This window comes from Aulostomus chinensis, chromosome 7, assembly GCF_037954235.1.
Source record: "Aulostomus chinensis isolate RoL2024-O1b breed Wild chromosome 7, RoL_Achi_v1.0, whole genome shotgun sequence".
Lineage (NCBI taxonomy): Eukaryota > Metazoa > Chordata > Actinopteri > Syngnathiformes > Aulostomidae > Aulostomus > Aulostomus chinensis.
Window position 1 is genome coordinate 22,568,178 of NC_141326.1, and position 21,533 is coordinate 22,589,710.

General features: G+C 43.2%; 1 protein-coding gene across 2 annotated transcripts in view; it reads left to right on the forward strand.

Moving 5' to 3' along the window:
• The first annotated feature begins 1,638 nt into the window (after nucleotides 1-1,638).
• Nucleotides 1,639-21,533, forward strand: part of LOC147259098 (cGMP-inhibited 3',5'-cyclic phosphodiesterase 3A-like) — a 68,314-nt gene continuing 48,419 nt past the window's right edge. For both annotated transcript variants that reach the window (XM_086209328.1, XM_086209329.1), the window contains exon 1: nucleotides 1,639-3,247. In XM_086209328.1, the coding sequence (XP_086065454.1) occupies nucleotides 2,333-3,247 (915 nt within the window). In that variant the 5' untranslated portion in view covers nucleotides 1,639-2,332. The remainder of the gene's footprint in view (nucleotides 3,248-21,533) is intronic.

Below are 21,533 nucleotides of genomic sequence, written 5' to 3' on the forward strand. Positions count from 1 at the left end.
CATGAACCAGAGAGCGATGCTGGTGTGTTTGCTTTCACTTCTGATGACACGGGTGCTTTTCTAGGTATTCCAGATCTTGCATCGTCATATTTCTCTCCTCTTTTTTCTCTCGAGCCTACTAATACTACATAACGACACACAAGTACGGTCATTTTAAACAAGCTTGTTCTCTTTCTATGATGAGCGTCACAACATCAACACACCAACGAAATGGATGCGTGGAAATCTGCAGTTTACTGGCTCCTCTCGTCTTCGCTCTCTCTTTTCTTGCTCTTATCAGTTTATGGAGGAAATGTTTCTGTTTCTGTCATTTTAAATAAAACAATCCCATGAAGCACTATTTTATTTAAACCCCCCCCCCCCAAAAAAAACCAACAAAAAAAACGCCAAAACACCACTTACCTACAGGCTCTGATGAGGTGGAGGAAAAAAACAAACAGATGTTGCAAAGAATCTGTCACACCCGTAGCAGGCAGCTGTCTTGTGATACCCTGCATTGAAGGGGTTGTGTGGCATTCAGTGAACATGTGCTAAGAGGTGATGGACAGGACCTGGCCTCCTCCTGCTCCTATCGCCCCCTGTTAGCGCCTCTTCTCCTCTCCTGCTCCCAGCTAATCACAGCTGACAAGGGATACACAGGACTGTCTCTGCCTTTCTCGGCCTTGGGGAACGAGGACATGTAGAAACGTGGATTGAAGGTGAAAACAAAAGATTTTCAGAACATCCGCGTCAGAAATTCCTTCTAAATAGTAGAAATCTGTCTTTGGTCACAATACTCCTGCGGTGAGAGGACCAAACATTGGAAAATGTGGCCTCAAAAGAATTTTCAAGAGAGTTTGACTACGCGGTTACATGTGCATGAGCGTCATCCAACGTGAATGAGATGACATGTGCTTGCATGGCTGTAAATATCCATGCATTTGCATATACAGCTCATATGCACCTTATGTGAGAGGGTGTGTGATCCCAGGAGAGCATTACATGAACATCTGAGGGAACACACGTGTGCCTTCTGGACTGCGAACGCATATGCACACGGAAGATCTGCGTGCTGAAACATTGATGGAAACCGTCCACCGTGACGCAATGCATCATCAGTGACACTTAAAGTGAGATGAATATTTCAATGACCCGGTAGAGTGGAGACATTAGGAGTCAAGCTGGAGGGCAACCACCGGGACTATTCTGGGAATTTCACAGCAAAACAGTTTGCATGTTTAGTGCCCCCCCCCCCCCACCTTATTTGCTCATGTCAGCATTCACACACATTTTTCCTCAACTGCAAATCTGTTTATACCCAAGCAATTTTAAAGCCTTTGGTTTGGCTTGCAAAAATATTACACCAAAAAAAAAAAAAAAAAAAAACACCCATCAAAAATGCCACCACTGTGATCCAATATGAAATGTTTGTTTTAAGCCTTAATTCCACTCAGAGAGGAACCCTCTCGAAAAATATAGGTCATCTCCATTTTGGCTTTGGTGTAGTTTAAACAGGAGGGGGGGGGGGGCATGTATATTTATATATTAAAAAAGTAGGTTTAAACATTAGTTTATTAGTCAGATCTAGTGAGGACAACGCCTGCTGGGCTGGCTGAGAGAAGATTTGGTGGTTTCACCGCTGCTGCAGTATCTTGCTCCCTGTGCAGAGCAGGAACTCGGGGGTGTGAATGAGCTGAGACTCGCGGCTGGATTTGGAGAGCTGGTGACAAACACTCCGGATTTGTCCCTCAACGCGCCGAGCTCCAACCTGACAGACACGCGCCCAATCAGCTTAAATTCCTTAACAGCGTTTTTTGTTTTTTTTAATCCTCGAAAGTAACGGGAGACTCAACAATTTCAGCAGAGATCCGGGAAGTGGCTCAACAATGGACACAGTGAGCGCGTCTCATTGTCGCATGCTCACGGAATAATGGGATGGATGTTGTGCACGAACTCCCGCTGTTGTTGCACGGACGCGTCTGTGGAGCCACAAAGCAAAGAGGATGACAGCACGAGTCAAAGAGACGGTGCGCCACAAAGGAGGGCAGCGCAGGACGCGTGTGTGTGCAGAGGAGCGGTGCCCTAGATCTGTATAACATCTGAGTTACTCTGACATCCAGACTCCTTTCATGCTGTTTGGCCAGCAGTTCCTTCAGTCGCACCTGGAAAAACAGTGAATGCGTCCAGTGGCTGCACATCTCCATGCGTAAATGGAGACGCATCTGTGCGCATTCGCTGTGCCTTTTCATTATGCGTACAATAAATGATGTTTGTTCTGTCACAAACTCCTCTCCTGTCCCATGACCACGCCGGTATAGGTGCATTATAGACTTCCTCATACTTCATATGAGTGATGGCGATGTCTGCAGAATCTGACAGTACCGGTGCGCAGAGTAACACTCGTGAAAAAAGCTCCAGCGCACCGGACCGCAATGGTTATGTGAAAACATGTGTCGTCCCACTGCGCCCTGATCGAGACTACGAATCGTGGGTGAGGCTAATGTTCACCAAAATATGGAGTTCTCAGAGACTACGGAGTGCGGTGTGTGTGGGGTCGCTCTCGGTTTTTCTCGCTCTGTTGGTCAAATGTGCAGACTGGAAGGCTGAAGGCAGCAGCGGCAGCGCTGACAGACTCTCGCATTCATCGTCCCCCCTCCACTTTGTGTCAGGCTGCGCGGCGGAGCTGTTGCAAACTTGCTGGAGTGTGGTTTCACCGTTGTTCACCCTTGTATGTGCCTTCTTTTGGATCGGTGTGTACTTAATCCGCTGCGGGGTTCTAATCCAGACCGCCCTCTCCCTCCTAACCTTGTGCTACCTGGGTGAAGCAGCTGCGTGGTCTCTCCTAGACGGGACAGATGAGCAGCTCTTTTCATTCACTACATCGGCCGTGGTCGTGCTCCTCTGCCTGGCCACCGGCGCACTCATGGTAGCGCGGCTGAACCAGGGCATATCTGTGATCGTTTTCATCAGCATTGTCCGGACTATCTCGCTCCTCTCGCTGCACAAAGTACGGGCCACTTGGAGACCGTATGTAGCCTACCTCGTAGGAGTGCTGGGCATCCTGCTGGCGAGGTATGCTGACAAGCTCCTTCCCAACCAAGGGAGACACAAGGAGGGCTGCACCCCCGTGACTGGAGCCAGGGAAGAGGTCCCTGTATTTAAAAGACGCAGGAGGTCCAGTTCTGTGATAGCCACAGACATGGCACACAGTCAGTCCAACAGTAAGTCACATCGCCGGACCTCTCTGCCATGCATCCAGAGAGACCAGGTAAGACCTTTCTGTCCCGTTCAACTTTTTCTATTTCGTGTTTTCCTCGTTCACTGTCAACTTTAGTGTGTGAGGTGGAGAGATGGCAGGATGGAGCAGTCTGAGGCCAGTACATTGTGGATTATTGGCTGTTTATGATAATGATTCTAAGAATTTTTTTTTTTTTTGTAAATTATAGATTTTCTGCCTGTAAGGTAAAATAGTTCAATCACATATGCCACTAATCCAGTGGAGCAGCCTGACAAGAACAAAGAGTATTGTTATTACAATTATTGTTATTCAGTGTTTTCATGCCAGTGTGTGTTAACATTGCATTGTGGGTTCTGCAGTTTGTTTTGGTGTGTTTGGTCTTTTCATTTTTGTCATTTTTATTTAAAAAAAAAAATTAAAAATGTTTTTACTGTCCTGTTGTAAAGAGACAACCTCAGACACTGGAGGGCAAATAGACAAAACCATTTTACATCCACACATTTGTCAGTGTGACTTTAACTCAACACGGCTCATATAATGCCTCAGTGGTGATATATTTTTAATATATCGGGATATGCTTCACTAAAAGCCTCAGTTATATCCAGATTTTCAATATTTCATGTTGTGCCCCTCAGACTTATTGAGGTGATGTTTTTAATTTGTGTTTATATATATTGTTTCAAGTGTAGCTCTATTCTGCCTTGTTTGAATACAATTAAAACGTGGTATCATGTTGCTGAAGGGATGTTGTGTTTTCTTGTGCTAATGAGAGCTGAGGATGTCAGTGATTCATCTCATCCCTAATTATTGATGTCAAACATTTTCCCCTGATCCCTGAGTCGCTGCCACACAACTGAGATCCTGCATTTTAATCTTTCTGTCCTGCTCTGCAAAGGCACTTGCTTCTCATCACTTATTGCAAGCCTTCTGTTCTTAAACCTTAGGAATGTAGAAGCTTTTAAACCTTTGATACTGATACACATGCATACCTGTGCACTCTTAACCGGACTCATATCAGCTTCTCAGCCCTCCTTCTGGAAAATCATTGCGCATGCTGAGCGTGTGAATGGGAAACAGTTTCCTCGCAGTGATCAAAGCTCTCGTTGTGACCTGTCAGTGCGGTTAGGTTGGGAGATGAGAGGGTCCTCTGTCGGCCCTGGCCACTTGAAAGGTGCCCTCAGCTCTCGGGGCTAGTTAGCGCTTTAGTGTGTGCTTGTTTTTCTTTGTGGTCTCACACACACACATACACATACACACACACACACACACACACACACACACACACACACACACACACACACTCAGACATATACATAAACTGTACTTTAAAAACTCTTATTTTCTATTCAAATTTATTGGTTTTTACCTCTGATTTAGGTTTGATGTCTGTCCACTGCATTTTATGAATTCCATGAGCAGAAGTCGCCTTGCTTCAATAACGGAGTGAGGATGTATCTTTCTTTTAGGCTGAGTGATGATCTGGAAAATGGCCGGCAGTATGGATAACTTAATACAAGCATCTGCACAGATGGCACAGAATATTGCACACTTTACAGAGCAGTGCTTCAAATAACTGAAGGAAGATCTTCACAAATAACTTTTTAAGGGATACAGTAAATTATTTATATATAAAAAGAAAATAATATATTCGAGACATTTTATTATTTATCTATTTGATCACATTGTTGAGACATAATTCCCTGCTAAGAGTAACAATTAAAAAGGTGAGTCTATAAAATAAGATTTGTTTCTTTGTCACTGTATTTTTCATTTCATTTTCATCATGTGAGTGTACTCATCTGCAACATTTAACTTTTCCCTCTAGTAATGCAATACTTTACTTCTTATACATTAAACAAAAGGGGACGTGTGCATCCATTATGTTTGGATTCAGACTCCATTACTTTAAGGGATTCAAGATGGCGTTACTTAAAGAATAATAAAACAGCCCTACATGAAGACGGTAGTCGTAAACAGCTCTTGGCGATGCAGCCACAGCTACAGACCCATGTTACTCTGTTCTAGAGTTTCATCCTTGCAACGACATCCCAGTAAAATCAGAGCGGGATGGAACGACCACATGGATTAAGTTGGTAGCATCATGCAAGCAGGACTCGCACCTTAGCCATTCTTGGGCCCTCTGCTGAGAGCTGATCTCTACTACATGTTTGTGTTTATGTATGTAGAGACTTCATGTATTTCTGTTATTCTTAGGTGAATTAAGAATATACTTGATACACTATCCCCTTGCGCTCACTCCGGCCTCTGATATCAGGCGGTAGTGCGGAGCAGCTGACCAGTCATGACCTGCCTGTAATTGAGACACACATGGTGTACATATGCTGTCTTCACTGTGTCTTGTCTGTGTGGTCTGTAATGTGTAAACAAGCCCATGCTGACCCACACTAGTCATCACCTTGCTCACACAGGGCTCTGGCCTCCCTAAGGGGGGTCAAATGCACGTTTTGGGGGGCTACAAGGCAACAGCCACATGGTGACAAGACGAGGGGAGATTCCAGACGGTATGAACTGTCTGACTGACTCTGTCTGGAGGAAGAAAAACATCGGCAACAGAAGTAGATCCTCTCAAACTCAACGTCCTTTTGTTGTGTTCTGTAGAGTTATGATGTTTTCAAGAAGCGGTAGGAGAGCCATGGCAGGGAGAAGATCTGCTCTTTGTTGCCCTGATGATGTTTGCATTAGCGCTGTGTGCTTTAAGTATTTGAAGAATAGTGTGGAGTTGGATGACACTTGTAATTTTTTTTTCTCAGGAAGCTTCTCTCACAGACCTTGGAGCGTTATATAAAAGCCCTTCAGATTGATAGTCACTGTGTAAAAACAGTTTACTCAGAAAATAAATAGAGCAAAGAGGAATTCCTCTGTCTCTTCTCCCTCACAAGCCTTAAAGCTGCCATGTTGCCCTCTGCCGCTCTGCCAAATCCATGCTCCGAGGCTGCGCTACAGTCTGCACAACTGTAGATTCATTAAACCGCTATTTTCCCTCTTTTTGATTACAAATTGCCTGCCAGCATCCATCAGCTCACTAAGTAGGTGCATTTCACAATACCGGGGTCATTCTCCTCATCATGGGCGTAATAAAAGAAAGTCATTATCAGCTGATCTGATAGCAGTTAGCGGGGCCCTCTGAGGGATAGATGTTCTTCTTGGGTTAATACGAAATGACAGGCAAGTCTTCTGTATTTCAGCTGGGGATATTGCACTGGAGGAAGAGGTGTGGACTTGTGGTGTGGATCGCTTTTCACAGCGTGTAAGGAAATTTGAGTCCAAGGTTCTCCTGCTGCAGACATCAGCGCTGTCACAGAACTTTTTCTCCTAGCAAGCAGACGAAAGCGGTGTATGCTGCCAGTCTGCAAGACATGTTTCTAACTAAACCTGCCCGAGCTGCAGAGTTTGAGCAGAAGCTGATTAAGCGGGGAGGGGAGCAAACATAAGCAAGGTGCCTCTGGATTTTAGACGACCGTCTTTACGAGATGTTGGAAGCAATTCCCATTTCTGTTTGTATCTCCTCCCCTTCTACTGAGCTCTACTCTCTGTCCTCCCACTGACACCAACACAAATATTATCCCAACCAGAGGAGGAAATTCTTTCATAACTTGGATGATAAAGATATTCTTGAAATCTATGTTAATGACTTCCTGTGGAATGGGATCCAAACACAATTACTGTTGCTGTTGTAAATGTTTCCTGTTACGCTATTTTTGCTGCACCATCCATAATTGAATTGTGTTTTGGATGGGGGAGGTTGTTGATAGCCCGTAGGGCAGTGATTTACCACTGGGCCACTGCACACTCTCATCCCAAACAGCTTGTTTATATTCTGAACACATAGCCTCATGGGATATGATGGGTTTTCCTTTTTTTAAACTTTGTTTTCCTTTTGACTGGACAGGCTTCTGGGGTAGGAACTGTCTCAAAAAGCCTCCCGTGCGTTTGGAGAGGAAGCTGATATCAGCATGGGGTTGTGTGTCTTGTCATTGGACGATCCACTTCACGCTTTCAATTCCCATTCAGTCCTTGTCTATTAGCTGTGCTGTGCGTGTGTGAGGAGGCAAGGGGTGGAGGAATTGGGGTAGGAATGAAAGTAGGTCATTCGAGGTTTTGTTTAGTAGCCAGGCAAATCAGCAGGCTTACTCTTACCCCCATAAATGGTGGAAGATTCTTGCATTCGCCTGATACAGTGAAGCAACTTTGAGCGTGCTTGTGCTTCAGATTTGCATGTTGGCTCCCCTGCATGAAGCCACATTACTCTGGGTTTGTTCTGCGGCTGAGTAGACAAGGACTCCTTGCTCACATTTCTTTGTCCCTCCAAACAGACAGGAAGTGGTGAAAGTGATGTAGTGTCTCCCAGCTGTTTAAAGGATAACTTTGGCTAATATAGATTTCACCACTGTTTCTATCAGTTGTGATAACATTGTACTGACTACAGTCATTACTGAGATCTGGAAATACGCTGACATTTGCAGAGCAGAACAGTCAGATAAGACACGTTTTAAACTTTTAGCTAGATGATCTAAACCAGTAGTTTTCAAATGGATTCCTCCTGTAGAGCATTTATGTAAAAGATGTCTGTATGAAGAGACAATGGAGTCATTAAGTATGCCCTTGTAACCGCAAAACAAAACAAAACAAAACAAAACAAAAACACTTAAATGCTACATTTAAAACATCAGGAATCCTTCATTAAATGCATGGCAAACCCACAGTTAAGCAAAGATAGCACTTTATCTGCAGCTGCTGTATTTCTGCTTCATTTCAATCTGATGGCGGTAAATAGCTCTTCTCACTAAAATGAAAATATTTGGTCCACTTTAAAGGTCATTCCACTTCAAGTGTGCCAGGACTGGAGTTGTCACGAGCTTTAGGGCTCACCTCCTTAACTCTAAGCAGGTGGCAAACAAAACATGGAAACTTGGCTTGGCTCTTAAGTAGTTGTGGCATTTATTCACCAACAAATAGACTAAACTGTACACGGTTGGTACGAGGCTGAGGCGTCATTAATTGATCTGTTTTATTTCAGAATGCAGCAATGTCCACTGCACTTTAGCCTCAGAAATGTTCAAGGTAATGTAGCTTGCATGGATGCGACCACACTTGGTCAATAAAAGGGATTTGCAGATAAAAGATATTTTATTTAGAAAACTGAGACATCACCTTAACGTTACTCAGAAATGCAGACAGGCTATTTAGAAACTAAAATGAGCTAAGGTACAGAAAAATAGCAAAACTAGCTTAGCTACATCCAATAACTGACTATATTCCAAGCCAGTGCTATCTCAGTGTGGTCAGAATTTAACCAAAATATTTTTCTATAAGCCTGGGTTTCACAAAAGACACTTTGGTTGCCCATATTTTGCCTTTATAGTCTGGTATTTTATGAAGCCGGTGCCAGCAGCTGAGCTGAACATAAAGACTAGAAGCAGGAAGAAAAAGCTAGTCAGCTAGCACAGCTCTGACCATAAGGGGAAAAAATCTCCTCAACATAACAGACTTTTGTGTCGGATCTGGGACTTTAACTTGGACGCAGCCACTACTCGCTGTTTCCTCTCACTATAAGTTCCTCTGTAGTAGACTGGCATTGTCCCTTAAGCGCCAAATTACATGGTTCACCCACTTACTCCCAATTCTTTCCTTCATTCCTTCTGATTGAGGTGATCGGAGACTCAAGGATACCAGGACTGTATCCTTCGTCGCTCTCTTTCCAACTTCCAATCCTTCACAACGAACACGATCTGACTCCCTACTGATTACCATGGAATATATATATATATGTGTGTGTGTGTGTGTGTGTGTATATATATAGAAATATATGTGTGTGTGTAAGGATGTCTATGTGAGCATGTAAGGAAGTGTGTGTATAGATGTGTGTGCCAGCAGCTTGATGGCTGCCATCTGCTGCAGGCTGAGAGGTTGAATTCGCTCGGAGAAACACGGGGGGCCTCAAACCACAGACACAACCCGACGCAGCTGGAACTGCTAGACAGGCCTCCAGTCCTGACACACAGCACACATATTAACACCTCAGGACCCTGATAATTGCCTAGCACTGGAATAGAATGGCAAAAATCTAGGGTTAGGGTGTGTGTGTGTGTGTGTGTGTGTGTGTGTGTGTGTGTTTGTGACACAGTGAGAGAAAGAGAGAGAAAGAGAGAGACTGATGAGGACTAGATTACACACCCTCTTCTCTTCTGTTCTCTGTTCTAGACTAAAGTAATTATGTCACTCAAGTTTTCTGTGTTACCATAAGAGACAGACTATTTCAGTGATGGAGGTGAACAGAATGTTCCTGGAACAAATGTGTATGTCCATGACGGAGGCAAGTGTGTATGTTTGAGTTTGACTTGCATATTTGGTTCCAGGTATATGCATGAAAGGTTTGAATACGCATAGCCTACTGAGTTTTATCACATAAACGTGTTTTTGACAAAACCAGCAGGCATGACTTTGTACATTCTTAGGGCTGGCAGCACAGGAGGGTTTGTCACTCCCAAACTACAAATAAGCTGGTGAGGCCTCCACTTCAGTTGTGCATGTGCAGCGCTCAAGTCAAACAGTAAGAGGAAGATGTGTCCAGCTTACAGAAATTCAAAAGAGGAAGGGTTTGATCAATTAATTCCTCCTGCTCAGCTCCTGCCTTCACCTCAGTGTTCACCTCAGTATGAACCGGGGATGATTGACAGATGTGTAATGTAATTTCATGAGAACACAGATTTATCTCTTGTTCATCCCCCCTCACTTTCCCTCACTGGTTGGACGGTTAAACGAACTGGGATGGATATGGAAAGTCATAAATAGCGGATTGTGTTAATGCGGACCGGGCAAACCTGGTAAATATTCAACACTCATAACCTTCGTGCTCAGTTGGTCATTAGACCTGGTACAGAAAGACAATTTAACCCTTTTGTGAAAGGGTGCAACGGTACTGTCTCCTGCCTCAGGTGGCCCTCCTGTCCTGTTCCCACTTTCTGTCTCTCTACTTTGTCACTATCCTACTCACAGTAGGCAAACTGAATAACAGTGTACATAAATAGGGTTTACTGAGGGAATTCACTCAGGCGTTTGTATGTCAACTGTCATTTCTTAGTGTAGCTTCTGCTCCAGCTCACTTTACCCCTGTGATGCTATGAGCAGCTACATTTGCCAGAATAGAATGCAGTCCAAATCTGGAAAATGTTTCATTTAGAGCAATGGAAATGTAGAATTCAGTGTAAAATGTTCATAAATGATAGTATTTTATGAACTGCCTTCTTCCAAGGAAACAGTGCACAGATCAGGAAATGCCCGATCAATGAAATCTGCAATTTTCACTCCAAACACAATCATCACACTTCAGTCTGTATCAAAAGAAGACTGAGGTTTGATTCCCACCTCTTTGAATTAAACTGGTTGTGTGCAATGTCGAAGAAATCTCTTCTATGCAAAAGATGGGGACGTTAATAGGTGTCAGTCTGCATCCGGTGTGGTAAGACATCACTTTAGTGATCCGAATCCAACATGTTTGCCTTTCATCTCTATTTATCCTCTTAAAGGGCCTTTTTAATCACACGAGGGGGCCACCTTTCAGACAGTGAGCCTTTACATGAGGGGGCATTCCTGCACTCACCCAGTACGAGATTAACTGGAATGTGCAGGTTGAGCAGCCCTTGAAGGACAGGCCTGTGGGCTCATTCAGCCAACCCCCCCGACCCTTCTCTCCCTGTACACCCTGACCCGAGCCAACACCACCATCCAGGACTGTCACCAGGTGTGCAGCTGGCCTCTGCCGAATGAATAGACACTCTCACATCACCCCGGGAAGTGTGTGCTTGAGTGTCTGTGTGTGCATGTTTGTGAGAGCAAGGTAGAGGCAGACACAGGGGGGTTGTGTACTCCTGGATGTAAATAGCTGCAGTCAGTAGAATGTGTGGAAAACAAATGGAAGAAACAACTGTTAATTTCCCGTCTCAGAGGGTGCACGAGCACGTTTGGGGCAGACACGTCCCAGAAATTGATCTCGTGGCCTGTGATTGGTGTCCAGGTTCAGAGAAGAAGTGCAGATAATCCCTCTGATCCAGTCTGGCCATTGTGTCTCTGTTAGAAACAGTGCAGGCCACAGTTGCTGCTGCTGCTGCTGCTGCTGCCGCCGCCATGATTCATTTAATAAGCAGGAACATTTTCAACTACTCTGACTGGAGCTGTCCAATAAATTCAAGCATGGTCAGTTAGTAATTGAATATATATTTCAAGAGTATGACAAGGTAGCTGCTTTCACTGATGGATGGTTGTATTTAGTTGTCCATTGCCTCGTGGGTTATGAATGGCTGGATGTATTTTTTAATTTCCCTTAAAAAAAAAAAAGTGAATACGTTTCATAGACACAAAATATTTAAATCTTTCTCTTTGTGACCTTTGTCATCCTGGATAAAATAAGGTGTAAGAGATCTAAGAGTGTCAAGCTCCAACTTTGAAGTGAAATTCTTTGGACATAAATATGAGGTTTGCAGGCTGCATGTCTGTGTAGCTCAGTGGTGTAGTGCAAGGAAATGTGTTATTGTAACCTCTGCCTGGTGAGCCCTCCCCGTCCATCCAGCCTGCTGCCTCACTGGCTCGCCATGAGCCTGTCTGTCCCTGCAGCCAACAAGGCCTCTGCTGTTCCCCACTCAATGCTATGTTTTACTCTCTAAATATGTTAGAGAAAAAAAAAATCCGTCTGTACATCTGTCTGTCAGTTTGGTTATTTCACCCCTTGCAGGGGCTGGAGTCCCAGGGTTTGGGTTGAGGGCTGTTTTCTCATAGTCACTTCCAATTAGTCAGATATTAAAAGTGCAATTTCTCTGCTGAATTTGGATGATGTATACAGGTTCTGTATGAGTTAAACTGTTATAGGTATGCCTACTAACAAATAACAATATCGAAATAGATACTGAGTTCAGTGGTGTGCAGCCATTTCGGTAGCATCTTTTCTGAATGACCGAAAATAGTCAGCTGAAGGAGGTGAGTTATTTTTATCCGTCAAAAATAGCAGTACATGTGGAGGGAAATGACAAAAAAAAAGGATATTTTTACTCGGATTTTTAATTCTTTCCTGTTTGTATTTGTTAGCATCGTTCCCTCAGACCATATGTGGAGGTTGTTAATCAACTTTTTTCTTTGAATGTACAAAGCACAATAAATATTTAAAGGGTACTGCATGTCATCTCAAGTTCACTTATTTTGCTGAGGACAGCCTCAAAAGCCCAGAAATATTCCACACTCGCAGGATTTTTACTTTAAAACTCTGTTATAAAGTGCGGCTCTGAGAATGAGTGTGACGAAGGGGCCGTGACTTCAGTCCTCAGCTGGCCCCCCCAAATTCAACTTTGTATCCACGAGGACTGTAATAAAATCTACAGTACTTCTTTAACAACTGGCAAATAATCACAGACGCTCTGGAGGACAAGCTTGGCAAGGTCTCATTGATTTTTTTTCCTGTTATGCTGTGCCTGGAGACACTAAACAATGTCAGGGCTGATATGTTTTTGTGTAGGTGACATCCGTTTATACTTGGCCACAATCGATGGCTGAGAACAGCCGGGTGTGTGTGTGTGTGTGTGTGTGTGCGTGAGTGCGCGTGTGTGGGCATCCAGACAGATTCTGCATTGTAGAGATAGAGGGATGTTGGTCAGTTAAGCTTACCAGGTAATTTCTTTTAACCAGTTAAAAAAAAAAAAAACCTAAACGATGGCCTCTTGTTCAGACTGTGTCTTCACCTGGAAGTGAGAAGGTCAGGCCATTGAAGCATGTGAGCTTTGTTAATAAGGCGCATGGAATTGTTTCAGGAAACTGCAAATGTATTTACATCCACAGCTCTTCATCTACCAAGATAGCAAATTCCCTGTGTGGTTCTGAAACATGTTGTAAAAAGAGAGTGAGAATTGAAAACGGGACTGACAACATGGTTATTGGGGTTGGACCAGGCCTATGGGTCCTTTACTTTAATGGCTATGTGCCCGGGACTGCCTCAAGTTTCTCTCCTCACACACTCTCTCCCTATATAATGTTTTCCATTAACCGCTGTTCCATTCATACTCTGGCTGATTCCTGCCTCTTTTCCTCTGGGGCTGGACAGCTTAAATTAAATCTCCATACCTCCTGTGGCGGACACCTCTTCTCCTCTCTTCCTCTTTTTTAATATAAAGAGTTTAGTGTCAGGTCTGCCTGCTCAATGCAGTTTCGCAGCCTGATATCGCAACAATGCTTCTGAGACCACATTGTGATTTGGTCTTTTTTGAGAACAGTGCTACCAACTTTGTCAGTAATTCTATTACTCTCTTTCATCCTATTGACATTTTTATCATGTTTTTTTTCCTCCGAGGATAATCAACCCTTCACTGTGTGTCTTTTCTGTCATGGTCAAACTCACTTCTGTGTTAAGATTTAAGAATTGTGAGAGCTTCGGCAGGTGATTCATCAGGGCTTCGGAGACAGCTTTTCCATTGTAAGGATGAGGAATGGCATGTGGTGGTTTTGGCAAAGCTCCACAAACTGGAGAGGCAGAAGGACTTTTGACGTCACCGGGAAACGTGACCCACTTCTCAAGAGGCGAGGAGCCTTGGGCTGGTTGAGCAGATGTTGCACAGATGAGCTTGCACGGATGCACACACACACTGAACTACACACATGTGCATCTGCCCTGTACGCACACGTTCTGCTCTTTATTTTCCATGAAGATACAGACAGAAAATGAATCAATTGGTCAGCAACATTAACGGTACCTCGTTTGAGCTCTTGGTTTAGCAGATTTGTGAACTGATGTAGTCATCTTATGCACTGGCAGATGACTTAAGACAATATTAGCTATATTTGCATCAGGTCATATATGGATGATTTTCTCTAAGCTAGAGTTTAGAAATAAGCCTGAAGCAGCTCGGGATGCACCAGTCTAGTCTTGATATTGACCAGTACCTAAAATAGCTGGATTGGGTCTTGTCACAATGGGGCTGATGCCCTGTTCTGATTTGGTGCTGTGTAAAGAGGTTTAATGAAGGGGGAATCAGCAGAAGCACAAAGAAGATACAAGGCTAACTGCTAGCAGCTAACCAAAACAAACTAGCGATTACATCTGTTATGCTGGCTGATGTCCATTCATTGGTCAGCAAAATGGATTACATCAGTTGTTTAAGGGCTTCTCAGGCCAGCGTGAGGGACTAGTGTGTCTCTGTGTTTATAGAGACATGGATTAATAAAAGCATCAGGGATGCCATGATCCATCTCGGCAGAACGGCCAAAGCGACATTACTAGCAGCAAGCAACAAGGGGGTGGGCTGGATGTTTATATCAACAAATCATGATGCCGTGACTCTGAGGTAATTTCTGAGCTCTGTTTGTTGCATGTTTATTATCATGGATTACAGACTCTTCTACCTGCTGCAGGAGCTTACAGTGCTTGTGATTGTTCAAGTTTATGTAGCAATGAGCGCTATTACCAAGGAGGCTATGAGTGAAATTAGTGCCATCAGTGAGCAACTGGGAGTTCATCCCTGATACAATTTGTGCATTGCAGGGGATTGCAACCAACCAAAGAAATCGGCGCCAAGGAGTAATTATACAGTCAATTCAAAGCAATTTGCCAACTTTTTGGGAAATATGTGTAATGTCCATAATGTTTAGTGCCAGGCAAGTAAATAGATGCCCTTCTCTGTGTGCATTACTCCAGGCCCCCACCGACTGGCTGACTGCTTGTTAGCTTAGCTGCAATGAACGCAAGAGGTGAGGCAGTAGAAAGCAAAGAAAATTCACTCCACTTTAATGTGGATTTTACATGCATTGATAGGGTTGTGCTGCACATTGTGAAAAAAACTGCAAAACCACAAGATGTTTTGTTTTTTTTTTTTTAGTTAGATACGTACCTGGAACTACTTTTCTGGCTGAGCAGAGGGGCTTGACTCATCACCTCAAAAGCCTCATTGTAATTTCGGTTACCAAAACAAAACATTTGTTGACATCTACAAGAGTGACTGAGTGACCGTAGGCAAGAGTCACGGCATGTGTATTTCTATGTAATTGAACACCACAAGCAGAGAAGTCATCTCCTCAACCTCAACTCCACTACAAACATCTCCCTGGCTTTTGGGCTGCTGTCACCTCAGTTTTATTTTGTGAGAGACAGTCTAATCTCTTAAAAGCAGAGATAAACTTTTTTGTGGTTTCAAAAATGACACACTGTGATTCAGGCTTTAGAATGACGGAGATCAAAGTCAGAGATCAAAGTCATAACCCCCAAATCAGATTGCCAGGGAGGCTTCATGACACCATGCTTCTTATGACCCTTACCAGGTAAAGGGGTGGGGCATGTATGACATCGCATGACCGTCACTAAATGGTTTGCTGTATGTTGTCACTGCACTTGTGAGAAAAAAAAAGTGGACTACATGGTTTGTATCTATCATATTCATATTCAAGTATTGGATCAGAACTGAAAATGGTGCTTCGGGACGAGCAGCTTCTCCACTATGACTTTCAGCTACGTGGTTACATAAACCAGATGTAGCAAAGACCAGGTGAAGTTGGCCCCACGAGAGCCATTATTCCAGTTCACCACTGGCTCCTTCCTGCCCATCAGCAGTATCTTCCTCCTCCTCTTTGCCATCATTCATTCTAATGTTTCACATGTTACATAAAGCTTTTCCTTTTTGGTCTGTCAGCTAGTTAGTTAGTTAGTTTGCAGCAGGATCTCGTCATTGCTGATATTTGTGCCTTTAACGTGCCTAGTTCTCGTTCTACCAGACTGGGTAAGCTGACATACATTCTCACTGGAGCATTGCTAAAGCCCCTATCTCTTGTCTCTTAAGCCTCTTATTTGATTTGGGTTTTCAATAAAAAGTTGAGTGGACCATTTTTTCTTCTTCTTCTTCTTCTTCTTCTTCTTCTTCTTCTTCTTTTTTGTTGTCATTTTTATTGTAATGGTTCATCCAACAATCTGTTGCAGGTTTTATGCAAACAACACTAATCCTCCATTCTAACACTTCATCTGAGGGTATTTTCCGTGGTAAATTTCTTTGTGATTATTTTGACATGTATTTTTGGATTTGTCATACATGTCTATGTCCATAATAGGATAAGAACATTTCTCCATTCCAAAAAAAAGTTGCATTGCTTTGATTTCTGCCAAGCCACAGCTGGCAGAGTGTCTCCGATTTCTGAGAAGTATCTGCAGAATGTCCCAAATCTATGGAAAAGAGAGACATCAATGACTATTGATCTCAGTTATAATCTTGGCTGTGTGATATTGATTTGTTCATAATGTTTATTTTTTGTTTAATCTATCCTGTTTTGTCTTCTTTGGTTATTTTCTCCAGGGAAGGGTTAGGAGGTTATCGTCTCCGGCAGATGTTTGGCCGTACCTTTTCTTGGCACGTTTAGAATTCAGGCGAAGTCGGGAAAACAAAATGGTTGCTCCTCCAGTAACAGGCTGCTTGCACTGTCTATGATGAGCTCATTATTTCTGAAATGGCAGTGGTAATGAAGATTGGTCACCTTCAAGAAGCAACTCAATTTACTGTGACTGAGGTCTTTATGTTTCTTGTCACACCCAGCTCCTCGCCGTTACACACGGCAGACGGACATTGCATGCTTCCAGAGATTATTCCAGCTTCATCTCACCTGTCGATATTGTTGATTGATTACACGTTTGCTCTTGGATGTAAAATACGAATAGTAAAGACGGGACGAAAGAATCCTTAAAAAGTGGACGCATACGGGACGCACACCTGCTCAAAGGAGAGCGGAGCTTGTGATGTTACCGCAGACGTAATAACCATTCATTCATTTCCACGTTGGCAATATGTTAAGACTGATCCAGGGGCCGGTAGATGAAAAGGTCAGTGGCTTGTTTTGAGTGAGTGTAAGATTTCCATCATCACGCAGCACGCTCTACCAGGCCCGGTCCAAACTACACAAACAGTTTTCTCTGAAGCCCCCGACAGCCTCCATTCTGCCATTAAGTCAATAATCTGTCCCCACTCTCCTCCTCCTCTCTCCCCATCCCTCACAAATGACCTACTGTTAGTTTACGTTCTTCCCTTTTTACTTACCCTCAACAAAGCTTGTCCAAACAGCAGCATAACTTTCCCTCGATGTGTTTCCACTTTCTCCCACCGTGCCATTTTCCACAAGTCTTCCACTTTTTTTTTCTCTCTCCCCTCCCCACTTCTCACCCAGCACCTTTCATTGTTTCCAGACAGTGGTGAAACATATTAAGGGAAACATGTAGAACGGTAGAGTCTGTTTGCACGAAGAAAGACTGGTACACACATGAACACAGACACAGACACAGACACACAGACACACACACACACAAACGCGCGCGCAGTAGGAATGTTTCCAGGAAAGTGGCATCTGTGCAGCCCATTAGAAGGGGATTCACTGGACCTGTGCGGGCCTTTTACATATGGTGGTCAGCTGCTGAAAGGAACTGAAAGCAGAGGTCACGTTTTAGAGAAAACATTAGGGGAGATGATGCATGTTGGATAAAATGGACACACACAAACACAAACACACACATGCTCTCCCTTCAAAGTCATGTAGTGCTTTTCTCCACTGCCCTGTTACCATCCCACTGGCCAACTAGTTCACATCTGCAAGACGTGGCTGCAGGTTAGAGGTTCCAGCTACTCTTTGGCTGCAAGTAAACCTTCATTCTTACTCATATGTAGCCTCCACACATTCTTACATTAATGTTCTCCTGGGTCATTCCTTGAATCATAAGCACTTAAAACTTTGACATTTGTTTCTAAGGAAGTCTGAGGAACGTGCGGGTGTGGGAGAGAACACTAAGAGGCCTTTCAGAGGTAACAGCACAATTATTATTGCAGGAAAAACCCCCGCTACTGTAAAACTTGGTCAGATGCCTCTCTAGAGTGCAGTTGAACCCATTTTAGTGGGAGAGGAGGCTCCAGTGAGAAACTTAGGAGAGGTATTGTGTAGGTTTGGAGGAACTAAAGTAAGCAGGGGGTCTTCTGCTCAGGCAGCTGCAATTCATTAATATATTTATGTTTGCAGGTCTGAGTTGACTGGACCTGGAATGAACCAGGATGCTTCCTGAACACTGTTCTGCTCTTGTATCTTATTTTAATTTTTAACATTTTTAATGCCATTTTGCCAAACCACAATTCCTCTAAACACAGGATCATTTATCCGGACTAATTTAAAGGAATAAGCAAAAATAATGCAAAACATCCTGTAAGCAATCATTTTATGAAGCACAGTTCGTGTCGTTATTACACACACTGAGTGACTCTGACTTCTCTGCTGTGCAATCAACTGCTCTCACACTGTTCTGCTCTTTCTATTACTAGAATCATGTCGTTAGCTCTCCATGAGACGGCCGTGTTTACTGTAAACTAAACAGGTGGTTGGCAGCGGGGAGAACGACAGCTTTTTTGTAATGAGAAGAATCCGATCTTTTTTTTCTCTCTCTGAACAATCTAAGTATTTTTCATTAGCTAATACTCATATGATACTCACAATCTATATTTTTAGGGGATTTTTTTTCGATTCTTTAAAAAAAAATGTTGGGCCAATCCTCAAGTTGGATTGAGTCTCATCTAAAGCTCCTGATCTACTGAAGACGAAGCTCCCTCATGATCTACCGGATATCTTCATACAATGAACATTTTACCGCAGAGGCAATGAGAACAACTTCAGTCACCAAGGGTCAATTTTTATTTAAAAAAAACAACAACTTAACTTAATTTAAATAATGTGAGAAGTTAAGATAAGGTTGTTTTTTACTGAGTTCTTTTAATTTAATATCACAGCATGATGTTGTAAAAAAAAAAAAAAAGGTTGTTTTTCTTCATTTGTTGTCTTTAACAATCTTCTTTAACCACAAGCGGTCACGTCATAAAAAAATGTAAATGGTAATATTATTATTGTTATTATTGCAATTTTTTTTAAATTATCGTCAAGGCTGACATAAACCAAAACAAAAACGTCCACAAAACAGTCTAAAGTATCTTTCCAGGAAAATGTACTGGCAGAGAGTGCAGCCACACACACAGAGACACACACACGCACACACACACACACACACACACACACACACACACACACACACACTTGAGATAACTCACATGATAGTCGCTGAAGTTGGATTAGTTAATTAGCTAGTTGTAAAGAAAGTGTCTTACATCATCTTCAGTGAGAAATAGGAGTACTTTGCTCATTTAACATGATATGCTACCTTTGTTAACACAGTATGAAGCAATAGAATTACACGCAATGTGATTATCATTTTCAGAGGTTTGTCAGTAATGAATTTCATTAGGAAAGTAACTCAATCATCCTGCTTCAGATCATGTTTGGAGATCCTCCCATGCTTTTAAATGTCAGTCATATTCAGGTAATCTTGTTAGAGCGAATTTTAAAGAGAAAATGTTCCTTCTGGGTGGTATTTGGTTACTGGAAGCGCTGCCCTCTGGGATGATCTTGCTCACGTTGTGTGAAGATGTGTGTTGTGTTGAAGCACCTGGTCAGAGCCCAAGGCAGCGGATGTGGCTGTGCAGGAGGTTGCATGAATACGAGACTCATTAAGTTAACTGGCCTACCAGGTGGACTGCAGCTTGCAACCACATGCACACACACGCACACGCACACACACACACACACACACACACACACACACTCACATGGATGTTAGCGCTGCGATGCACAAATGTCTACATATGTGTCTCAGAGGGTGTTCAAATACGACAGGTTTACATTCTTTGCAGGGACAGACAGAGGGGAGGGAGAGCTTTTGGGATTGTAAACCTCTAATCAGATTAAGTCAGATATGGTATCATTGTAACCAGATTAGTGATGAGGCAGGGTATAGTATAACAGGTTTTGGCTAGTGCTCAGTCACATTTGTGGCAGAGAAGTGACATGGAGCGCTTGTCCCAAATGCAATAACTGAACTTGCATCATGCACATTAACAACAGTCTTAATTGCCAGAGTGGAAGAGCGATTGATATTGGATGGAGCTCACGCATGTAACATTTTGTCCAAACCCAGAGCGAGATAAAGTCTGAACATTCAGTTTTGATTGGAGCTACAGCGTGTCTTTTGATCAGTGCTAATTTGTCATTCATTGCAAGCCTTTTTCCAGGAAAAACAATGGAGAGCGTTGTTACAAAACTTGAACAAGCACAATAATTGCTTGACCAGCAGTTTCCCTTCCCGAAAATACCCATGAATATTTAGCAAAATGATTAATAAACATGAGACACACTCACAACCATTAATTAAGGCTTCAATGCAAATGGTCGTTGCAGTCTGAGAAGAGAACGAGAAATACTCCTCGCCCTTTTCAGAGGAGAAAAACAGACATAAATAAACCGAACTGCAATCTTTCTCAAGTTGCTTTGCTTCCAGGGTCCAGGTAAAACGCATGCTTGCTCTCCGTCACACTGTCATGGCCGACTGGTGCACTTGAATACAACTAAGCTGATGATATTGGTTACACCTGTGCTTTTCCTGCTGGGATAAGTCTAAAACTCTGGTGTGAAGGAGGCTGTTCTCCATCACTGACCCTCTCCCACGCAAGGACCGACTTCAACAGGTCGGTGGAGCCAACAAAGTTCCTCAGTCCTTGTCTTAAAAAGGCATTATGTGTCTGTTTATCAGGGAATGTTGTGTATCCAACGTGCGTTTCTCGTGTCAGAAATCATTCTCATTCTTGAAACCAGACACACTTGATTTCTTTCTCTCCAAAAGTTAAAACTACTTTTTTCTTTTAAGTACAGTGACCCTTGCCGTCTGTCTGGACTTACATAATGGTGTTGGGAATGCGAAAGGCATCGTTAATGGAGTCTGGATCACATGTTTGTCCCGGTGTACTCGTCTCTGATAGGCTCGTGCTCCTTAATTACCAGAGTGACTGTTTATCCACACTGTTTGCCTGGATCCTTATCAGCCCTAACAGTGTTTTAACTTCTAGTGGAGAATGTGTGGGAGATGGTAAGAGGAAGTGTGTGGTGTATGTGTGTTGTGACGCACTATAGTGTACATGTCACCTTACACGTTTGATATACTTTGTCAAACAAGGGTCGGATTTTGTGGAATGCACAACACCCAGATTCATGCCTGTGATATCTGGGTTGCGGTGATGAGGTAGTGTTTGCACGTCTCATTGTTGGGATGGAGAGTCAGCAGCAGTCGCTGAGGTCACGCTGGTGTAGAGGTTTCAGAGTGTTCAGGTCATTACCTCATTCCTCAGCACTCAGGAAAATGTTCACTTTGCTCCCTTTATATTACAAATCAGAAGCACTTGTAAAATTGTGGCAATTTTACAGAGTC